This window comes from Alligator mississippiensis, chromosome 1, assembly GCF_030867095.1.
Source record: "Alligator mississippiensis isolate rAllMis1 chromosome 1, rAllMis1, whole genome shotgun sequence".
Taxonomy (NCBI): Eukaryota; Metazoa; Chordata; order Crocodylia; family Alligatoridae; genus Alligator; species Alligator mississippiensis.
In genome coordinates this window covers 86911142-86928043 of record NC_081824.1, presented here as the reverse complement: position 1 = coordinate 86928043, position 16902 = coordinate 86911142, and the positions used below count along the sequence as shown (strand labels likewise).

General features: G+C 42.5%; 1 protein-coding gene across 1 annotated transcript in view; it reads left to right on the top strand.

Annotated features, from left to right (window-relative positions):
- Positions 1–16902, top strand: part of ASCC3 (activating signal cointegrator 1 complex subunit 3) — a 567972-nt gene that overhangs the window by 91427 nt on the left and 459643 nt on the right. The window contains exons 5-8 of the mRNA XM_006271799.3: positions 1609–1729; positions 14384–14591; positions 15338–15479; positions 16157–16282. Coding sequence (XP_006271861.1) covers positions 1609–1729; positions 14384–14591; positions 15338–15479; positions 16157–16282 — 597 coding nt within the window. The remainder of the gene's footprint in view (positions 1–1608; positions 1730–14383; positions 14592–15337; positions 15480–16156; positions 16283–16902) is intronic.

The following is a 16902-nucleotide window of genomic DNA, read 5'->3' as shown; positions in this document are numbered from 1 at the left end:
GCCTAGTGGCCTTGTGCTCCTTTGGTGAGTGCCCTTCTGGTGTTTTGAGTTCTTAGATCAGACTGGGGCTGGGGAGGTGAATTTAACTCATACTCCCAAGTAATATCTACTTTGGCACCAAAGTGAAATATCATTGAAGTAGAGTATGCTGTTAATGTGTTTTTTCCTCTCTTTTCATACTGCTTGGATCAACAATAAGAGAGATAAAAATTGACATTTATATGATTATTATTGGGTATTTCAGTTAATTTCTTTTTGAGGTGAATGGAAAAGTTTGCACTTCTGAGAGCTGTTACCTCCAGGCTAACTGCAGACATACAGACGTTATTGTGTTAATTTGAAAGTTTCAGTTTTTTCCTTAGAGTTATTCTTATTTTTTCTTCTTTCTTTTTTAAAATGACATCTTAGATTATGAAGTATGGTTAGCGCTTAAAAAATACTCCCTAGTGTAACTTGGCATGGTTCAAACCTTGTTTACAAGTACATGAAGGTGAAGCATAAAGTTATTCTCAGTATTTCCCAGGAGACGGTAGTCAGATAGTTATAGGCTTAAGCAAAAAATATCCATCAAAGAGCTTGCATGCTAAATCTAGGAAGAGGAAAGTAGGAGTGAAATATCTTAGAAATAAGTGATTTCAAAATTTATCTCCTTGTTCCTATAACAATTTGTAGATAGATAACAATTGTTCATATTAACTAGACTGTAATTTATAATATTATAAATCTTTATTCTTAATTGACATCTTGAGTCACAGTTTGAATGAGAGAGGGAACTACCCGACTCAGTCATACTGAAAGAGGAGGGAATTTTAGTGAATATTTTTCTGCCGTAAAAAATAAGGTGATTTAACATTTTGAAGAATTGGGCAAACAATTTAAATAAACACAAATTGGCTTACATGAATAATATTTCCTTCAACATTGAGGATGAAACTCTACTTCTGGATAGAGAGGAGGCTAAAAAGAATAGGTTTGGTCAAGAAATTAAAAAAGATTAAATTGACAAATATCAAAATAGTGTGTTCAGACAACATGTCAGTCTTTGTGCCAAATAGGCTTATCAAGGACTTGGCGTTTTCTTCTTAAGAAATTGACTACATGCTCCACATAAAAAAGATGAGCCCCCTGATTGTGATTAGGATCATCTTGACACTTTCTTGATATGGATGAACTCTTTGTCTGATAACCTAAGAGAGAGGATTTGTAATTCTGTACTCCAGCTCTTTAAAAGAAAAAAAAAGGAAAAAAAACCTTCCACCCTTGCAGACCCATATAAGTAAAACTATTACCTTACAACTTAGTAGTTCCCAATGGAAGAGGCCTAATAAGTATAATAATTCTATTTCTGCCTTGTTTTTTAACATTGTCAAATGAAAACAGTTTTATACAGACACTCTGCAAATAGTAGATGTGATACATTTTGGACCAAATTACCTGGAACTGAATGAGCACATTCATCTAAATCTACAGCAAATATGATACTACCAAAGACCAAATTCATTGTAGTTGTTCTTAGTTTTGTGCTAATTTTGCAAGAGAATGCTGTAGGGTAATGATTTTTTTTTTCTTTTCTTTGTGTGTTTTTTTTTTTTTCCTTTTTTCCTTTAGTTATTTGAACTGCTGGGCCCTGAGGGTTTTGAACTCATAGAGAAGCTTTTACAGAACAGGTCAACGATTGTGGAAAGATCTCTGTCCTGTCCAAATGATTACAAGTTACAGACTCTACAAGGTAAGAAACTATTGATTTCTCTCCCCCCATTCCCCCAATCTGGTGAGAGTATAAGGTGTTGAACCAGATGCCTTATAAAGCTTTTTTTTCAAAGAAAATGTATTTATTCCATGAAAAAGTTTTCATTATAAGCACGCGCTCCTGCCCCTGCCCTCACCCATATGTGCGGAAAAAAAGCGTGTTGCCAAGTCTGAATCTTTAAAAAACAAACAAACAAAAAACCCAACTCCAAAAAAGAAAATCCGACAAGTCAAATAAAGGATCTATATATGTATATAGCTCACCGAGGAAAAGATTGTGAAATTGGTTCTGCAAGCAGCCCATGAAAATCCCTTTATCTTGCTGCAATTTAGGTCTAGGCCCCTACTTTTAGCTTCTAAGTGTCACAGCAGGATAAAAGTGGTCCTCAACCTTTTGGCCCCGCAGACCAGATGAATGAGACAGAGCTGGTCCATGGGCCAGATCAGACCCTGCATGCCAGGGTCAGGCCCTGTGCTTCCCCTGAGTGCCAGAATCAGGCTCCAGGGCCTTCCACCCAAGCCTGCACAGTGGGGTGGGGACCTTCAGGACTTGTGCTACTGCTGCTGGGCCCCACACTACTGGGATTAGGCCCTGTGCTGCTCTGTATTCCTGATCTAGCATACAAGGCCATGGGATTCCCCACATACCTGTGGGGAGCCTTCATGGCTCTGTGGCTGGGTTCTAGGGGCCAGATCTGACCCTTGAAAACAAGGCTTTTCTAAGATTGTGTAGCCATTTTTATTTGCTTAAGCAATGAAGATGTCTCTAATCATTATTACAAAGCTTACATACTCCATCTCCAGTCCCCAGGGCTAGGGACAGACATTCAAAAAGCCTGAGCCTAAATTGATTCAATCCTTGCAGGTTAGTCTAACCTGTGTAGATTGTGTTATTTTAAATTGTCAATTATTCAAATCAAGAGTGAGACCTATGGGGATAAGGCAAAATGCAGTATTTATTGATTAATTGAAGTAGATATATAAGCTTGGACACACCAGTCATACAAACAGACATACACAAGCATACATACAAACAGACATACAGACAAAACCACTCCAGTAAGATGTTATAGTTACCAGCAGAAGTTACTCAATGTTAGCACTGGATGGCCCATCTAGGCTCATTGAGGGTGATGGGAGTGGGGGAAGAACAGATGTGCCTGTGTTCCAGGAGGTTGGAAAGAGTGGATTCCCCATCTTGGCTTGTCTGCATCTCACTTTTATAGGGATTTCAAGTCTTTGTTCAGCATTGGGGTTTTTCCATGCTCAGTTTTTAATTAGAAGTTTTTTCTTCTGGTTATCTCAACTTTAGGTCATTCCAGTAAAGTTGGTAGCTCCGTTGGTATCTCTTCCTTGAGGCATTATGTCCTTGAAGCATTGTGTAGTTCAAATGGCAGGATATACAAAATTCCTTCTTCTCACTATCTCCTTTGCACTTGATCACAGACAAGTTCTTCAGCCTGTCACAACCCAGGGTGTGATTTTGTGTGTGTGCGCTTCGGCACTGCTAAATTATTTCCCGCCACGAGGAGTTTTCTTTGCAGGGTGCATTTCTCAGTTGCAAAGAGAAAACCCCAGTGCAAAGGAGTTCCCGCCACCCGCATGCAAATTTGTGTCCCACTATTGGCCAGTTCTAAATTATTCCCACGTGGCGGCTAGTGATTGGCTTGCTAGCCGTATAAGAGGCTTGAGCGGTTTCCACCCAAGTTGGAGGACTCCACAACCATCTCGTGGAGGAGGAGGACTTCACGTCTTGTGAAGAACTCTAAGCGCTGCGGAGCCTAACGGACCCAGCGTGTACCTTAAGAAGGCTATAGGGGTCTGATCAACCTCTGGCCTCTCCCCGTCGCCGAGCGTGATCCCTCGACAAACCCCTTCCCTGCGCGCAAGTTCCACGGAGCCTAGCAAACTTCGTGTGAGTGTATCCAGAGCTCTTCTCCGAGTTGTTTTCTTCGGTTGACATGACGGGCTCGCGGTTTTAGAGCCTTCAGCCGGATTGGGCTAGAGTTTGCAAGTTTAGAACTCTTGTCCGCTCTTCTTCTTTCCTATCTGTAACTGCAACTCAAGCAAGTTTTCCTGCCTGCACTGTGACCATCTACGGTATAAGTAAAATAATCTTTAATCAACCGCTACGCGTTCGTGCCTAATTCTAGTCCGCCGGCCTGCATTCCCCGACCTGCGTGCCAGGGCTGCTGGCCACAGCCCGCCGCGTGCCCCCAAGGGCCTCAGACCGCTCCTGGCCCGCACACAGCCATCCATTAATTAGCTTAATTAGTTTACTGTATGGTAACTTATACATCAGCATCTTGTTGCTCACACAATCAGTTAACCTTCTTCTGTTTTCATGCAAATAGTTACCATTCTTTCACCATTACCCTCTCTCACAGACACTCACGTATACAGGGCATACGCAGTTCATTTACTTATGTAAAGCAGGAAGCAAGCACAAAATGGAGTTTTAGTTGTTTATAAAAGTATTATCATTTAAGCATAATAACTAATATGCAAAAATTCATACTACAGTTGAACCGATTTGCAAGTAAACAAACATTCACTTTTAATTCTGGAAATGTAGACACATGCCTACAGTGGCTCAGGCTAGAAGCCAGGAGAGCACTAGAGCAGCCCTCCCTTCCCTTCCTCAGCAATTGCAAGGCACCGGCCAGGCAGTGCCTCAGCTGAAAGGGGGTCGAGGAGGATTAAACTCCTCGGTATCCCCTATTAGGCATGGGGACCCCAGCCAGTGTATGCCTGGCTTTCCCCACTGCTCACATGGTGGCGGTGGTGGTGGGGGGCGGACCTGGCCAGAGCTGGTTGGCCCAGCCATGCTATCTGCCCAGGCCTGGGACTGGGATTGTAGGGGCTGGCCCTTGGCTTGTGCCGGGGGACACGGACAGTGGCTGGCAAAGTAGCGGGCTGCAACGGCTGACTCAAAGGCACCGGCAGGCCCAGAGCCTAGCAGCCACCCACTGCAGGATCTCACAGCCTCCACCATGCCCCTGTCCTGTGCAGTACCTGCTGGCTGCAGCTGCACAACAAGCTGTGAGCTGGCCAGGGCTGGTGGGGCTCTTCTGCCTCCCTTGCCTCCAGCTGCTGCTGCTGCTGTGTGGCTCTGGGTGGGCAGGTGGAAGCTTTAGCCTGGCGGCTTCTGCCCAGGGCACAGAGCTCTGGCTCCAGCTCCAGCTCCAGCTATTTTCCACCTGCTCCCCACCCCACCACAGAGCTGTTCATAATGCTGGGTGGGTAGAAGGCAGCTAGAGCTGGAGCCAGAACTCCAGGCACTGGATAGAAGCCACTGGGCTAAAGATTCCATCCACACGGAGTGGCGCTGTGTGGCAGGGCAGAAGCCACAACTGGAGGTGAGTGGAGCAGGACAGTTCTGCCAAGCTTATCCAGCACACAGCTTCCTCCTGCCTTCAACGGTTTCTCCCCTTCCCACTCCTGGCCCTGCCACACTGCTCTGAGCTTTAGCTCTGCTCTAAGCAGAAGCTACTGAGCTAAATCTAGCCCCTCCCCGCTGCCTGGAGCAGCACGATGGGGGCAGGAGCATGAGGGTGGAGTAGCTGCTGGAGGCGAGGGAAAGCTGCATGATTGCTGGGCTTGGAAGGGATGTTCCGTTCTCCTCACCTTCAGCTGCAGCTCCTGTTCCTGCCCCGCTTCCCAGCGCCACTCCGCGTGGGTGGAAGCTTTAGCCCAGCGGCTTCTTCCCAGTGCCTGGAGCTCTGGCTTCCTTCTGCCCATCCAGTGTGATTAGCAGCTTCTGTAGGGAAGATTCAAGTGGGAAGCAGCTGGAGCCAGAGCTCTATGCGCTGGTCAGTAGCTGCCAGGCTAAAGCCTCCACCCACCCACCCAGAACTGCATGGTGGCAGCTGGAGGCAAGGGAGGCAGAAGAACTCTGCTGCTCCTAGCCAGCACACAGCCTGTGGTGCAGCTACAACTGGTGGGTGCTGCACAGGACAGGGGTGTGTTGGGAGATGCGAGCCCCCATGGTGGGTGGCTGCTGGGCTTCAGGCCTGCCAGTGCCTCCAAGCCAGCCTGGGCAGCCTGCTACTTGGCCAGCCGCTGCCCATGTCCCCCAGCACAAGCTTAGGGCCTGGCCCCCACAGCCTAGCCTGGACTGACCGCTGTGCGTTCACCCTCAGCAGTGCCTGTGGACTGGCCCGGCTCAGCACTGCAGCCCCAGCCCTGTAGCTGCAGGCAAGGCAGGCAGATGGTGGTGCCATGATGGCCAGCTCTGGCTATGCCCCCGCTTTTGTCGCTGGAGTGCTGAGGGAGGTGAATGCCGGCCGGATGGGCTGCTACACCCTGGTCAGGCAGATCTCAGCTGTGGTCCCCCAGTGAGAGAGGGGTGGGGGGGTATAAACCCTTTTCCTGCTCCCTTCACCTCCAGGGGGCAAGGCGGGGGGGCATGCCAGCTGGCATCTAGCTATGCCCCCAGCTAGTGAGCAGGGGGGCAGGGCCAGCCCTGCTTTCTGAAGCAGAGATTACAGCCCAGTCCAGGGCTGCAGGGCATGCTGGGATGCTGGGGGACTCTGTTTTAACTTAAATCAGGAAGGGGTCTGGGACAGAAGTTCCATAAACTGGTTTAACTCAAATCGGTTAAGTCTGATAATACATTCAGCCAGGTTTATCTTAAAGCAGTTTCAGCCATTTTGAAACTAATTTGTGCGCACCGAACTTATGTTCTGTTACAGGTTTAAACCTGTTTCTGATCACTTAAATTGGTGTATTCTGTCCCTAGCCTTATAATATCATTTCTAAATAAAAATTGATTGTACTGCTGTTTGGGGAATTCACCTTTTTGGAAGTTAGCGTCAGCACTCTTGTCTGAGCTCTTCATCAGTGCAAGTCTTCCTTTTAAGTACTTGTGATTTCACAACAGGATGTCTTGTCCCTTGCGGCAGCTCAGATAAGGGAGTCTATCTTAGACTTTGTTGCTCCTCAAAAAAAGAGGAGAAAAACTCAATGATTTTAGCTTTCATGTTTTTATTTTTGTTTTGTGTTTAATTATTTCTCCTACCTTTACAGTATGTGTTAGATTTTAGTTGTATAAAGTAACATTTCTTCTCACTCGAAAATATTTAAGAAGTTAATGTGAATTCATTTTTAGTATGCCACTAACAAAATCTGTCAGATTCATTTTTGCATATTTTTTAATACCATGCTTTTGAGCCAATAACAAAATGGTACTGATTGTATGGGTCCTTCAGTGATAAGATAACCTTTCTTTCATTATTGGGTGTAAGTCAATGATATTTGAAAGCTGAACTACTTTTCTGAGATTAAAGATGCTCAGTCAAACATTTAATAAAATTATAGGTTTTTTTCATTTAAAATTTATCAGAATGGTACTAGTAAAAGGGTGGGATTTAGTTTTGGGTTTGCAGAATTAAAATGTGGGGAATTATATTATTTTGGAAGCCAATATGATGTAAGGTAAAACCTAACTGACTGATGATTATTTGCTTTTAAGAGTAACATTTTAAACTAAAAAAATTAATGTGACATGGAAAAGAATCTTTTCTCTATAGTACTAAAGGAGCATCATTAATCACATGAAATCATTATCCACATCATAAAAAGCCTTTAATGGATAGATTTTCCATTCTAGGTGTGCCAAGCACTTGCTGTTTTCTTTTTAAATGTATTGGTTTAATGTAGTATTGTGGTAGAAGAAAAAAACATGTTAATTCAAGGTGACATATCTTAACTGTTGACCTTGTCTGATTTCTGAGTCTATGTTACTTAGAGGCTAGGACACTGAACTGAAACTCCAGAGACCTGAATTTTATTCTGGTCTACTAGTTGATCTTGTAGAAGTCACTTCATGCCTGGCTACCAATTTTCTTTTCTGCAAACTGAGAATATGTATCTTCATTTCAAGAACTTAAGAGATATATGACTAGTAATGCTGCTGTTGACAGACTGACCAGGATTTTCAAATTTAGGTTGCTCAAATTAGGCTCTGAAGTTAATATTTTGAAAGAAAGAAAGAAAATAGTCTGAAATATAGTAGTCTGAAGTTTCTTCCTCCTTCTTCCCACCTTGCACATCGTAGTGTTTCACTCCCCACTCCCTTTCCCTGCACAGGTATGAAACACTTTCAAATATTATTGGAGTCAATAGAAAATACAAGTGCTTCAGAATTTTTGAAAATCGGGATTCTTCTATTTACAGTGAGGGCAGCATTTTCAAAAGCAAGTGCCTAAATTAGGATCTAAATCCAAATCAAAGTATTTAAATGAGATGTAATCTAGACTAGAAAATTGCTGATATGGCAGTGGAAAGGCACTTTTCCCAGCATAGTTAAATCACTTCCCCTGAATGACAGACATTTCTTTTTAACTTGACAGTAAATATTGCAGTTAATACTGTACACACAGGATTTTACCAGAATATCTGTGTTGGTTTATAGCATAATTTCTGTCTCCCAATTTCCCTCTCCCTATATGAAACCAAAATGGTGTAGACCTTGAATGACTTCTAAGAATACTGAACACACAGAAGCCTATATTCACTTCAGAGAGAACCCTTGAGTCTTCCATAATCTTGAAAAAACAGGATATTTATTTAGGTAAATGAATATAGATTCTAGGAACCTTTAACTTCTAAGCCCAGGTACATAAAAGATGTGTTCAGGCACGTGGGATTAAAAACTGTGATTTACATATCTCCTAAAACGAATCCTAGATTTCCATTTTGGGAACATCCATAAATTGGTTTTCTTGGTAAAGGTGATCTATGCAATTTACTAGTTATTTGAATAAGCACTGTTTTTCATATGTGTGTGAGAATATTTCAAACCTGCTTTCCTCAACAACTGGCTATGGCTTTTTAATCCAGATGTAAATGAAGTTTTGGGGTATGTTTTATATTAGAATGTCTGCTATAACTTACTTTCCACAGCAGCAGGGAAAGGATAATCCTGGTGCTTTTCAGACCAGCTGAAACAACAGGTCTCTGTCCTGGGAAGTTCAATCTTAATTTAATTCAAATGCAGTGAGAGAGAGTTCAAGAAAATTGTGACTCTAAACAATAAACAATAGACATGTGATTAATATTAAATGTGGATATCTTAATAGCTTTCTTTGAGATGTTTTTCCAGTGATACTTTTCAAAGTATAATTTTCAAACATTGCCTCTTATAGATATTTGGGGGCTCAGGGGACTTGGTGTTCATGGAATCAGTGTAGGTGGGCAGTATGTGCTGCAAAACTTCCAGCATGTCGATCAAAATTAAACTGTTGAGTTCAGTTGTTGAAGGTGAGCAATCTTCTACAGAACTAGGATTTCAAATGAACAGAAAAATCCTTGAAGTTCATATTGAATATATTCCAATAGAGTATATAAAATTGAATTAAATTTATCTGAACTAGAATTCTGTTTGTAATGTATTGAGGATGCAAGTTTTAACATTTCTTCCCAACTGCTTTAAAATATGTCTCCTAATTACTACTTCACAGTATTCAAGGTGAGGCATCACCAGTGCTGAATAGAGTGAAAGTCACTTCCAGTCGCTTGGAAATTCCAGTCACTTCCCTTGATTTGGAAATAACACACCTGTTAATACAACCCAGGATGCTGTTGGCACTTTTGCAACAGGAGTGCACTCAGCTCATATTCAGCTTGTGGTCCACTGTAACCGCCAGGTCCTTCTCTGCACTACTGGAGTCTAGCCAGTCATTCCCCAGTCTGTACTTTTGTATGCAGTTATTCTGTCCCAAGTGTAGGACTTTGCACTTGCCATTGCTGAATCTCATTTAGTTAATCTGAGGACCATTTTTCCTTTTGCCTTGCAGTGTCTGCAGTTCCACCCAAATTGGTGTCATACTCAAATTTGCTAAGTATGTGCTCAATCCTATTATCTAAATCATTAATTAAGATGCTTAACAATGCCAGACCCAAGATGCACCCCTGGGAAACTCCACTTGATACCTCCTCCCAACTAGTCATTGAGGCCTATTCACTGAATACAATGGTCCAACCAGTTGTGTATCCACTGTACAGTATTTTTGATTTAGTCTGTATTTCCTTAGCTTGTTAATGAGAATGTTGTGGGATACAGTGTCAAAAACCACACTAAAGTTAAAGTATACTATGTCCACTGCTCTCCCCTCATCCATAGAGCCTCTCACATTATCTTAGAAGGAGGTCAGATTGGCCAGGCATGACTTGCTCATGGTGAATTCATGCTGTTGGTCTTGATCACCTTGTCCTTTTCTCTGTGCTCCACAGCTGATTCTTTGAGGATCTGCTCCATGATTTTTCTTGGTATAGATGTTAGGCTGACATGTTTGTATTTCCCCAGATTTTCTTTCTTCACCGCCTTAAAGATGGGCATTATATTTGTCTTTTTCCAGTTATCCAGTACCTTACCTAACCTCTATGAGTTCTCAAAAAGGACACTTTTTGTCTCTGAAATTACCTCATACAATTTCTTAAGTATCTTTGTCCTGCTGACTTGAAACATCTAGCTTCTCTGAGTAATCCAGTCTGTTCTGCCTATAAGCTGTTGCTTGTCTGTGCTGCCTACTGCACTCACCTTTTGGTGGCTGTCCCTATTTGAGAAAAATTAAGTAAAGAAGGCATTAAATACTCAGCTGTCTCTGCATTATCTGTGACTGGATTGACTTCTGCATTCCATAAAGGATCTATGGAATCATTGGTCTTCTTCTTACTTTTGACCTACTTATAGAATCCCTTTTTGTTGCCTTTTATGTCCCTTTCCAGCTGTATCTCAAATTGTGCTTTGGCTTTCCTAATTTTCTCTCTGCATGCTCATGTGATACTCTTACATTCCTCCCTAGTACTATGGCCAGTTTCTACTTTTCGTAGTATTCTTTTTTTGAGTTTCAGTTCATTTAAGAGATCAGTATCTATTCAGGCTGGACTTCTGTTGCACTTCACATTCTTCCGTCTCATTGGTATAACTTGCTCCTGTGCCCTTAAGAGAGCCTCCTTAAAGTACAGTCAGCCCTCCTGAACTCCTTTTTCCCTAAAAGTTGCCTCCTGAGGGATCCTGTCCACCAGGTCCCTCAATTTGTTAAAGTTTGCTTTTTTGAAGTCCAGTGTCCTTATTCTGGTGCTCTCCTTCCTTCTTCCCCTTAGGATCTTGAACTCTTTGTCATTTCATGGCCACTGTCACCCAAGTTACCCTTTACCTTCAAATTCTCAACTAATTCCTCCCTGTTTGTGAGCAGTAAGTCAAAAAAGCTTCCCATCTTATTGGCCTCTCCATCTGAATCAAAAAGTTATCTTCAAAACACTCCAGGAACTTGCTGGACTGCCTGTGCACTGCTATGTTTTCCTCCCAGCACACATTCCAATAATTAATGTTCCTTATAAGAACTAAGTCCTCCCATTTGGAAACTTGAGTCAGTTGTTTTAAAAAAGGCCTTGTCCACCTCCTCCTCTTGATTTGGAGGCTTGAAGCAGGCCCTTACCCTGACATCCCGCCCCCCACTGCTCTCTCCTCTGATCTTTACCCAGAGACTTTTAAAGGGTCTACCTTCCACTTCATACTGCAACTTTGAACACATGTACATCACTGTAATATATTATAGAATCATAGAAAGTTAGGGTTGGGAGGGACCTCAGGAGGTCATCTAGTTCAACCCCCTGCTCAAAGCAGTACCATCCCCAATTAGATCATCCCAACCAAAGCTTTGTCTAGCCGGGTTTTGAAAACCTCCAAGGATGGGACTGCACCACCTCTCTGGGTAGCCTGTTCCAGTGTTTTACTACCCTTCTAGTGAGAAAATTCTTCCTAATATCTAACCTAAACTTCCCTTGCTGCAAGTTGAGACCATTGCTCCTTGTTCTGTCATCTGTCACCACTGAGAACAGTCTAGCTCCATCTTCTTTTGAAGCCCCCTTCAGGTAGTTGAAGGCTGCTTTTAAATCTGCCCTCAATCTCCTCTTCTCTAGACTAAATAAGCCCAATTCCCTCAGTCTTTCCTCATAAGTTGTGTCCGCCAACCCTCTCACCATTTCTTTTGCCCTCCTCTGGACTCCTTTCAATTTGTCCACATTGTTTCTGTTGTGGGGGGCCTAAAACTGGGGCAACATCTGGAGTACTGTGTTCAGTAGTGCTGAATAGAGGGATATAATCGCTTCCCTTGACCAACTGGCAACACACCTACCAATGCAGCCCAGTATGCCATTAGCCTTTTTGGCAGTAAGGGCACACTGCTGGCTCATGTTCAGCTTATTGTCCACTGTAACTCCCAGGTCCTTTTCTGCAGAGCTGCTGCCCAGCCAGTCAGCCCCCCAGCCTGTACCAGTGCATAGGATTGTTCCGTCCTCAATGCAGGACTTTGCTCTTGTCCTTGTTCACCTTCATGAGATTTCTTTTGGCCCAATCCTTTAATTTGTCTAAGTTACTCTGAATCCTAGCCCTACCCTCCAGCAGTATCTACTACTCCCCACTCCCTCCCCCCCAGCTTGGTGTCATCTGCCATCTTGCTGAGGGTGCACTCTATGCCATCTTTCAGGTCGTTGATGAAGACATTGAACAAAACCGGCCCCAGAACCAACCCTTGGGGCATTGGGGCACTCCACTTGAGACCGGCTGCCAACTAAACATAGAGCCATTGATTACTACTCTCTGAGCCCAATGCTCCAGCCAGTTTTTTATCCACTTTACAGCCCCTTCATACAGCCCATACTTCTTTAGCTTGCCTGTGACAATGCTGTGGGAGAGTGTATCAAAAGCCTTGCTAAAATCAAGGTATAGGGCACCACCTCCTCTTTTTGTCCCCTGCCTATGTTTCCTGACCAAGCTATACCCATCTGTGACCATACTGTAGTTATGTGAACTATCCCACCATGTCTCTGTAATCCCAATTACGTCCTAAATCTTGACTAGGACCTCCCATTCTTTCCATCTTCTCCCCATACTTCTCGTATTGGTGTATAAACATCTTAAATTCTGACTGTCCTATCTACTCCCTGAGAACAATGCCAAGATTTTCATTATTGCTTCCCCTTACTGAGTTTTTACCTAGGTCTCCAGATTCTTTACTTACCTCTGGGCTTTTGCCTGCATCCCCTGGTGAACCTAGTTTAAAGCCACCCTCACTGTATTAGCAAGCCTATATGCAAAGACACTCTTCCCTCTCTTCGTCAGGTGGGCCTCATCTCTTCCTAGCAGTCCATCTTCTTGGAACACTGCCCCATGGTTGAAGAAGCCCAATCCCTACTGATCATACCAGCTGTGCAGCCATGTCTTGATCTCTTAAGATGTGTCTGCCTCTTGGCAGGCTTTTACCATGACTTGGAAGCATCAACAAGAACACCACCTGGGCCCCCGTTCTGTTTACCGTTGCACCCAGAGCCATGTAATCACTTTTGATCTGCTCAGGGTCATTCCTGGCGCTATCATCAGTGCCTAAATGGATAAGCAACGTGGGACTGTAGTTGGAGGACCAGATGAGTCTGGCCAATCTTTCTGTGAAATTTGAGATGCAGGCTCCTGGCAGGCACCAGAACTTCTGAGCCAACAAGACAGGCTGGAAGATGGATGCATCCGTGTCCTCCAGGAGGGAGTTGATAACCACCACCAAAACCTATCACCTTTTGATAGTGGTGGTCTCAGTCCTGTCTTCTATAAGGGTGCATGGCATGGTCTCCCCTACTACTGAGCTAGGCCCCTTCTCATACCTGTTCTCTAGCTGGACAGCTGCAGATCCAGAAGACTGCTGTCTCTTCCCAGAAGTGACAAGCTTCCATCTTCCGCCTTCCAGAGAAGGTGCCTCTTCCAGTGATTTTTCTCACTGTTCTTTTTCCATGATGCTGTAGGTCTTGTGCATTGTCGGTGAAGGCCTCATGTTCATGGATGTTTCAGAGTCTATGCACCTGCTCCTGCAGCTCCTTTATCCGATTCCTGAGAGAATCCACCAGGAGGCATCTCTCAGACTCCAAGCACTCCCTTGCCTGGCTGTCTCTGACAAGAACATGCAGGCTGCACTCACTGCAAAGGCAGGCCAGAACCTGGGTAAAGCCTCAGTGGGGGCCGTGCCTGGACAGAGAGTACACAGGGAAAGGCAGAGGAAGGGCTGGCAGTGGCAGAGGCTATGGCATTGTGACATTTTCCAGCCATCCTACTGATTTTTCCTGCTAGCTCTTTCTTCCTCTTCTGCTGCTATGTCCAGCTCTTGCAAGCTCTCTTCCCAGGCAGTCACAGCTTCCTCTCTTAAGCAGAGCTTCCACTCAGATTTGAATGTTAGGTGACTTGTTTGTTGGTCCTGTGAATACTACCTGTGTCAGTCTTGCTGCATTTCAGATAATACTGGTAATTGTCCCAGGGACAAAGTAAAATGCCTCCGTATGCCCCTTCAATGCTAACTGTGGTATAATTTGCCTCCATATTATGCTTTGGAATGCAGAAGCATATAGTTGAAAGTACAGAGTGAAGCATAATGTTTGTACTTCATTTTGGGGCGGGGGACATGAGCTTGTATATGTATTTCTGAAAGCACATGGAACACTAAATAATAGCAAGCATTCTGAACATTAGCTTGTAGTCTTAAAATGTTTCTGTTGTCATGTTTGAAACAAGTCTTTGAAAATAAGTAGAAAAACACTAGTTAATGTCTAGTATTTATGGAGCCCTATCCTTATTTCTATGTTACAGAACAGTACAAAAAGTTTGTAGGAGAAAACACTAAACCTAATTATGGTTGTCAAGTTACAATTCAGTCTGAACAAGAAAAGCAGTTAATGAAACAATATCGTCGGGAAGAAAAACGAAATGCCAGACGAGAAAAACGAGTTGGGGAAGATGGAGAAGTTTTTGGAGAAGGACTAATGTGCTTTGATCCCAAGGAGCTGCGGATGCAAAGGTAATAAATGCCAAACGTTGAAAAATGCTTGTGCTGTAATTGCTAGTTTAATGTATCATAATCATTTATTTTCTTTTAGTTCAGCTTTGGTGATTAGATGTTTCTAACTTCAAGTCATGTTTTATTACAAGTGTAGAATTTTTTTGGTATGAAAACCTAATTTTCTGGGATAAGAAAGCAGTGATCTGCTTAATTAGAATCTTCTTGGTCTCATCCACATGGGTTAGAGATGCAGATTAGGGTGGTAAGCTATCTTCCTTAGGTGCTGTGCACACACCAGTAGCTTAAGATTTATGAAGTCTGTACTATAAGTATTGAAACTATTTTTTTCTTTTTAGATTAATGAGTACTATTTTCCATGCTGTCATCTAAAGGTAGAGTGTGGGGGAGGTGAAGCAAATAAGTCATTGCATTTGGCATTGAAGAATATATAGCAGAGTTGGTATTTTCGAATACAGATAACTATAAAATTTGATACACATTATGTGCCATAAAGTGAGAAGAAAGCTATATTAAAAGAATAATTTTCTTATTTGCTTGGTTTTATCTAAGTGCAACATTTTAAAATCTTGCCGTTTGTCTTAGGTGATACAAACCTCTTCCTCAATTATTTTACTACAACTTAGTTTGTCTCCTTAGAAAAAGAGCTCAATAAATATTACCATGATGTTAATATACCACGTTCAGTTTGTTGTGACAGATGCTTGTGATTGGCAGAATTATTTCAGTTATTTTTCTGCTTACAGAGAACAAGCACTTTTGAATGCTCGAGACGTGCCTGTCCTAAGTAAACACAGAGATATGGACTTCGAAAAAATTTATTATCCACATGTTTATGATGCCCGAGCTGAAGCTATGAAAACATCAGCATTCATTGGGGGTGCAAAGGTATGCCTTTGGTGCATGACCTTTACTGAACAGTACATCTTTCCCATAAAATAATATGCAGTAGGATTTTTTTTGTTCCCTTGGAAGTTTTAGTATTAGGTGAAGCAATATGTACTAACTTTTGCTTCTGAAGATGGTTATGAGTCTTTTTAAATATTCTGTTTCTACTTTGACTGTAGAAGCAATAATCTATCTCCCAATTGATTGTCTGGTTTCCATTTCCGTGAACATTTAAGTCTTTAAAGATGTTTTTTCCCCTCTTTTCTTAGCTATTTTACAGCAGCTGTTGAATTGATTCTACTGAAATATATACCTCCTGAAAATGGAGGCTTAATGATTTACTTCTCCTAAATTTAATTAGACATATTAATTTTTTAGTAGGAGACCAGATATTTTCTAGATCCTATTCTAGTTCAATTTCTAGGTAGTAAAATATGGGAGCGCATGTCCCCTGTCTCTCCCCGCCCCCCCCCCCCTTTGGGGTTCAGATGCGATCTGTTATACAATTAATTGATAGGACTGCGTTTGATTTTAAAATCAATAATATCACTTGTTAACTATTTATACATGAGGAAAATGATGAATCATAGTTTAAAATTGATTTAGAAATAATGAATAATGCTCTTTTTTGTGGTCCTCCGGTAATAACATTTTTTCCCTTTCAAATTTTTTTGCAGATGCTCCTTCCAGAGGTTGTCCAGAGAGAAAACAACAAAATGTATGAAGAAGTGAAGATTCCTCATAGTGATCCAATGCCTATTGGCATTGAGGAAAAAGCAGTTTACATTAAAGATTTAGATGAGGTGAGTAAAAGATTTAAGAAGGTGTAAATGTCTGCTTTTCTTATTGGTCTTAAACTACTTGTTGTAGAAATGTTAGATGATTTGAGATCTGAAAAAATTCTAACAACTCAGTTTAAGTCAATTTAAATGGCCGAATGTGCAAACATTCATAGGGCTTTAGGTAGCCTTAAGAATGGCATGCCCAATCTAAGGTATCCAGGTTGTAGCCGTATTGGTCTAGAGGAAAAGACAATCAGGACTCGTAGTGGAGATGATATCTTTTATTAGACCAAAAAGATTTAAAAAAAAAAAATCTTTAATTGCAAGCTTTTGGGCACAAATGTCTGATGAAGTGTGTTTGTGCCTGAAAGCTTGCAATTAAAGATACTTTTTTGCAAAAATTTTGTTGGTCTAATAAAAGATATCATCTCTACTACGAGTCCCGATTGCCTTATGCCCAATCTAAGTAAATTCACCTTAGAGGAATGCCTGTTGCCTTCACAGCCTCAGAGCTGGGGAAGCTCAGGCACTTGCCAACCCCTTGGGTTGTGCTCTTCTTACTCCCTGATTCTGACAGGGCTTTTTTTACCTCCCTGACTACCGCTTCCCCATAGTGGGAACACCTCCTCTCTCCCCCCCAT